At 36.4% G+C, this 5,903-nt stretch overlaps 1 protein-coding gene and 1 non-coding gene across 3 annotated transcripts; one reads left to right on the top strand and one right to left on the bottom strand.

Moving 5' to 3' along the window:
- Positions 1–1,410: 1,410 nt before the first annotated feature.
- LOC149733734 (alpha-(1,6)-fucosyltransferase-like) lies at positions 1,411–5,767 on the bottom strand. Of its 2 annotated transcripts, XM_089881130.1 has the most exons (9): positions 5,167–5,767; positions 4,974–5,038; positions 4,226–4,400; positions 4,050–4,158; positions 3,066–3,333; positions 2,703–2,958; positions 2,198–2,401; positions 1,952–2,108; positions 1,411–1,796 (listed from the first exon to the last, which is right to left on the bottom strand). In XM_089881130.1, the coding sequence occupies exons 1-9, from the start codon at positions 5,250–5,252 to the stop codon at positions 1,461–1,463; spliced, it is 1,656 nt and encodes a 551-aa protein (XP_089737256.1). In that variant the 5' UTR covers positions 5,253–5,767; the 3' UTR covers positions 1,411–1,460. The 2 variants fall into 2 exon arrangements, with proteins under 2 accessions (XP_089737256.1, XP_089737258.1); XM_089881132.1 differs by lacking the exon at positions 4,974–5,038.
- Positions 5,768–5,819: 52 nt separating this feature from the next.
- On the top strand, positions 5,820–5,901 carry Trnal-aag (transfer RNA leucine (anticodon AAG)). The gene has a single exon. It is a non-coding gene; the product is annotated as a tRNA-Leu (tRNA).
- Positions 5,902–5,903: the final 2 nt, after the last annotated feature.

The following is a 5,903-nucleotide window of genomic DNA, read 5'->3' as shown; positions in this document are numbered from 1 at the left end:
CGTACTAAGAAACATTTTCTCTCAGTTAAAGGAGTTTTTGTGTGTAGAAAAGGTTAAATTGTATACATGTAATAATTGGTAAACTATCTTCATATTTCAATATTAAATAAAGTGGTTCACAACAACACATGTTGGATCATATATACTATTGCTGCATTATGATTAATTGGTACAATCCCAATTTAAACCATAGTCTACTTAAGCTACTGTTTTATTTTAATACAACGAAATAAGCACAGTTTCGCGACATAAAGAAATGTTACTTATCTATATACAGTATAGAAGATGCAGTATTAGCCTACACTAAACAAGTAAAAAAACCATCAACAATTGTGTCAGTCTTCCAACACATTCACCGCTTGTATGAAATGACTTAATTTAATATCCTTGATCTAATGCACACATAATAGGCTTACTATTAAAATACTGTACTCTGTAAGTATATAACTAGTTACATAACCATAACAAAATGTGAGTACATAAATTATACATAGTAATTTTTATAGAACAATAATTTTTTTCACGTATAAATCGGAGGTGTAGATTTGGTTTAGCGGTTAGTAGGTGAAATCTTTCATTAGCACTACATTTGTATTTAAAATTCTAACCTGTAGTACACATGTACATCTTCAAAACATCAAAATACGTCTTGTCGTTGCTGGGAAATGAATTAAAAGCAAGTTTTTAATTTAGGTGGTGGGCAAAGAAGGGACTGTTCCGAATTCAAACCTGGTTGACTGACTGGATTACTTCTATTTGTTACAAATTTAAATAAATAAAAATGGCGGGAAAACATAAAGCACAGTATACAAGTATGCTGATTTGTTTTGGGTCACTCACTTTGAAAACTATATTATTTTAATTTTTTTAAAATCGGAAGCTACACGCGATATTTTAATATTTTATTCTTTCATCCTAACGTTTTGTTTATTAATGTATCAAATCGTTTATTGCGTAATTGCACAAGGGTGATACAAGTCACACAACGAGTTATTCGTACAGTGCGGGAGAGTAACAACAACCTCGTACAGGAGATAACACCCTTTGACGCAATGCGAAAAAATGAAATGACAGTAAAGATCTAAATAAATAAAAGGATACCGAGAGCTATAATTACTGTGACGAGAAATGTAATCACTTGTTGCCGCTGAACCAGGTATACGTTTTTCGGCCATGGTGCTGCAGAATTTCGGTTTGACTTCATTTAACCAGGGTACCGGTGGGATTTGCTAGCGCAGAGTCAGCTTTCATTACCAACATTCGAACATTGCTCTTTGTTTTAACTGCGTGGACGTGCTATATGGATAATAGTTTTAACTTCGATTTCTTTCTGCTGACTATCTTATAGCTGTAGCGCCATCATATAAATACTAAACTTTTTAGGACCACTAAAATAAATTAGAATCTGTGTTTAAATGTGCATTGTTTTATTTTTGCGGCTATATATACGTAACTTTGTTTTAATCACTTCTAATAAAAGTTGTACGAAAAAGTGCTGACTGGTTTGAGCAGTACTTCCCTTCATACTGAACTTTATACGATGGAAAAATGCCTATATTTCCAGTTCGGCCATTCCATCCATCGTATGTTCCATTCCAGAGGTTTTTCATGATAAAAACATCATCTCCCGGCTTGAACCCCATATTGCTTGTCGTTTTGTTTTCGGTGTGGTCGTACACTGCCTTTAATGGTTTATTCGGCAGGCCGACTGTTCCGTACATGCTGTCCAGGGAGATTGCATCATCGGAAGCATCAAGCGAGTATGTTTGCTTGAGTTCGTAAGCGGCTTTACACACCTGTTTATAGTACATACGGTTATGAGTTAGACTACACCAACCAACAAAGAAATGATCATCGAATTTTAAAACAAATTAACATCAAATGTTGCTCATTGCGTTTGCTTTTTCCACCTATAAATACCAATACGTTTTCAGCCCTGTTGTCAACTTACTTCGGATGTGAAAGTGCAAACCAAAAAGTTACAGTTCGAGAGCATCGAAATGTCAGTTATGATGCCACGTAAACCATTTTTTGAGGTACGTGATGATCTGCTACTTCCTGCAGCTATTGAGAATTCCCGGGTTCCAAAAAACGTATATGAGCTGTAACTACAAAAGCGGTTTAATTTAAAACATCGAGTATCTTCTCCAAAAGTTTGGTTTGAAAAAACATCTTTTCTAAGCGGTCATTCAGGTACCTTTTTAACTCTTTTTTCCAAACGGATACATCATCGGTTGCCAAGTAAACTCTTCGGTGAATCTTATGTTCAGCACCAAGTTTTCTTATTTGCAGTTCGTACCTGTCGTACCAATCATCGACGTGCTTCATATATTCACGAAAATAGTGAAATTCTGCATTCTCACCCGGCATAACCAACTTGTCTGTTCTTCTGACATGGACGCTGCATGGCGAATACAAATAAATTTGTCACTATATGTATGCTTTTTACCGACTTACAACTATTTTTCTTGTAAATCCTAAATAAGCAAAACAGGACACCTTTTCATTCTTTTTTCTCGTCCCATTTGGCTGTAAACAAAGAAAATTCAAAGAAATATAAAACTGTATCTTCACTCTTATAGACCGTTATTAATTGGTTAAAACACGATCAGGATATTTGGATACATATTATGTGCTAAAGATGTCCCGTCTTACCCCATAGTACTATACAACAGCATACATTTTTTGCAGTCTTTACATACCCCACTATTGGCTCGCCAAAATCTATTTTTGCTCTTTTCTCCTCTAGCATTTGTCCTATGGCCTCATTTGGTCGCACGATGTAACGAAGTAGTTGACCCTTCCACCACGCGGTTGGATTTCCATGAAAGTTTACTAATTTGGTCCATAGTTGCTCACTTGCTCCCAACGGCTTAAATGCATCAACATGAAATGAAATTATTTCACTTACGTGAACGTACTTATAGTCTTGAATGTTGGAAGAATGCTCTTTTGTTTCTAAAAATATTAAATTGTTTTACATTCACGTAGTTAGGACATCGATAAATCATAGTAACAAATACACAACACTGAGCTTTATGTAGATATCGTCAGTTCCACTTAACTGTTTAGTATATCACATCCGTCCATATAACATACACTGTTAACATAAGCCAATTCTGCGTTTTCTTTAGGACAAGAAGATATTGGTTTGAAGTTTTCTGTTATAACATCCAATCCGTTTGAATAATCGCTTTGCGAACCGTTTATGATGAAGCGTCTGTTCTGGGCAATGGCATGGTCAAACCGCCCTACTAGTGAGTGCATTGTACATCCAAAACCACATTTAATCATGCCACTGCTGAGTCGGCTCCCATTACAATCTTCCGGATTCTAAAAAACGTGCAGAACATTTAACACAGAACTTTAAAAGCGAGCTCGTTCAACCGATTTGTAAACGCCAAGAACTATTTTTAGAGTCTGTTGCTGTGACATACGAAAATAGGTCAAAATGTTTGACAATTGTGCACAGAATTTTGTCAGATCAAAACCAATAATAGACTAATTAGCAGAGTATCAACACGGATATGAGCAATAGTAGACAAAGATTGAAGTCGTATATGTCGCAAGTTTATAAACGACAACTTTAACAACGAACTCAGAAAATGTGCCACTCAGGATAAGCATCAAAATATATAGAATACAATTTGGCATTAAATATTTATCAACAGAACCCAATTTATTTGATTTTATATTTATACGATATAATTCAGACTATTTGGGACTAGGACCGGATTTGTTTCGCAACTTCAATTCACGCATGAACACCCAGTTATTCGGAATTTTATAACAGTGAAAGTGAATAAAAGTATAGGTTTGGATATAGATGTGACGCCTTTTCATTCTGTTTACTGGTTCAATGTGGTAATAAACAAAGAATATTTAAAGCATTATAAAGCTGTATCCTGATGACACCAATATAGACCATTGTTTTGGTTGTTTATATCACGATCAGCATATTTGAACAATATGTGCAGAGTAGTGGGACACGTCTGTCCCGTCTTTTCCCACCCTACTATATATATTCCAAAAGCCACGCCTATCTGTACCTGTAGTCGAGATATAGTTTCCGCCACCTCACTGGTTGCTTGCTTGGAGAGCTCGCTTCTCCATTGATCGTCGAAAGATAACAACTCGTCCATATCAATTAACAATGCGCTGCAAAAAATGTTCTAGTCATCCCAACACATGCATGTTTTCAATAAAATAAAATAGTCCCGCATACTTATATCTTTCTTTCAGTTTTCTTATAACCCTGGTTTTCTCGGTATCGCCACCGATGTTTAAAATCTCGTTTTGGAACGCTCTCCAGAGTTCTACAATTCCTGTTTTGACTCTCCTTGCAGCGAAGAAACGGCTCACCAAAACCTGCTGGTCGTCGCCCATGTGAACTTGGTTGCCTGTGGCATACAAACAATGAATGTAGAGAACATTCCGTTGGCAAAATTAAGATTATATTATACACCACATTGTATGCGCTATAAATAAATGCTGTGTCTCTTTCGCGTGCCGCGGCAATGAATATCGGTATAACACAACGGATCTAACACCCAATATCCAAGTTGCAACATAGGTAACTTTATTGGTTATAGTTTCCCATTTTTTCTTTATGGCTATAATAATTTGGGCAACCCGTAATCTATGGGTACGAACAAACTACTGTGTCATTGCACCGGGAATGTATTATAGTAGGGCGACTGAAGATGGGACACCTTTTCATTCTATTTTCTTTTCCAATTTGGTAGTAAGCAAAGACGATTCAACGAATTATATATGACCGTATCCCCACGACTGCCATAGACTGTTGTTAATTGCTTAAAACGGTTTTAGAATTCTTTGAATGTTACTTTTTTACTACCAATTGGGACGAGAAAATAGAATAAAAAGGTGTCCCATTTGCCCCCACCCTGCTATATAAGTTATTATTCGCCGATTAAAGTTGGAGGTATACGTGGCTATATGATTTAGCCTACTTGATAATTTCATGCTTCGAACAGGTCTTGGAGGATCTCGATGAATGTTCAATTCTGGTGGGCATCTTAAAGAAGTTATAATAAGAAATATAAACAATATTCTTGTTGATAAAGATACTTAACCAAGGTATGTACATAAACATGTTTATATACGAACTTGGGCATAAAAAATCCAGGCCACCCGCGTTATTACCTCATTTGAAAGTACGTCCACATTACCATTCCGACTAGACTAAGTGCAGCGTACAGCCAGGTCCATCTGTTGTATCCCTTTCTCATAATTAATTTTCGCAACGTAATAAGTTAACAAACCGTTTTGTTCCTAAAGCCTAATGAGATAATAAGCCCTATTTAGCCATTCTCGGTTTAAAACATTCTTTCATTCAAAAAATGTACACAGAAACAAAGCTACAACGTTATAACCTGAAACGCAGTGTACAGTTCTACAGCTATGTATCTACTAGTTAAAACAACCTTTAGGGACCAGGAAATTCCAATTTCCTAGAACTAAAAGCTTTCAGATTAGTCCGGAAAAGGTTTGACAGCTGTAATGCCTTGTAATATTGTCTGTAGAAAAGTATCGCACAAGTGTGTAAGGGTAACGAAGTTCGAATGCTTGGTTTAGGCCTATAAGGTCCCAATGCAATATACTCAGAACAAAGCATAAGTTTATGTTTTTTTTCTATTGGTTGAACCTAAAAACACGTGAAAATAAACGTAAACAGTAGGCTTTAATTAGCATTTTACGGGTAAATGGTAGTACTTTTGCGAATAAAACTCAGAAACAAAAGTCTGACAATAGCTATGACGACCGATATATAGCGATTTCGCGAAACCTAAGCGTGCGGTAGCGTGGCCGAGCGGTCTAAGGCGCTGGTTTAAGGCACCAGTCATTTCGATGGCGTGGGTTCGAATCCCACCGCTGCCACT

The sequence above is a fragment of the Ciona robusta genome, chromosome 7 (genome assembly GCF_009617815.1).
Source record: "Ciona robusta chromosome 7, ASM961781v2".
NCBI lineage: Eukaryota > Metazoa > Chordata > Ascidiacea > Phlebobranchia > Cionidae > Ciona > Ciona robusta.
This window is presented reverse-complemented; position numbering and strand designations above follow the sequence as displayed.

Excerpts from the sequence above, each read along its gene's own strand:
- LOC149733734 (XM_089881130.1), bottom strand. The coding sequence starts at position 5,252 with ATGAGAAAGGGATACAACAGATGGACCTGGCTGTACGCTGCACTTAGT. Across the intron at positions 4,159-4,225 it reads AAACTGAAAGAAAGATATAA|CGCATTGTTAATTGATATGG; the intron begins GTATGCGGGACT and ends CATTTTTTGCAG. Across the intron at positions 2,959-3,065 it reads CGGATGTGATATACTAAACA|AAACAAAAGAGCATTCTTCC; the intron begins GTTAAGTGGAAC and ends TAATATTTTTAG.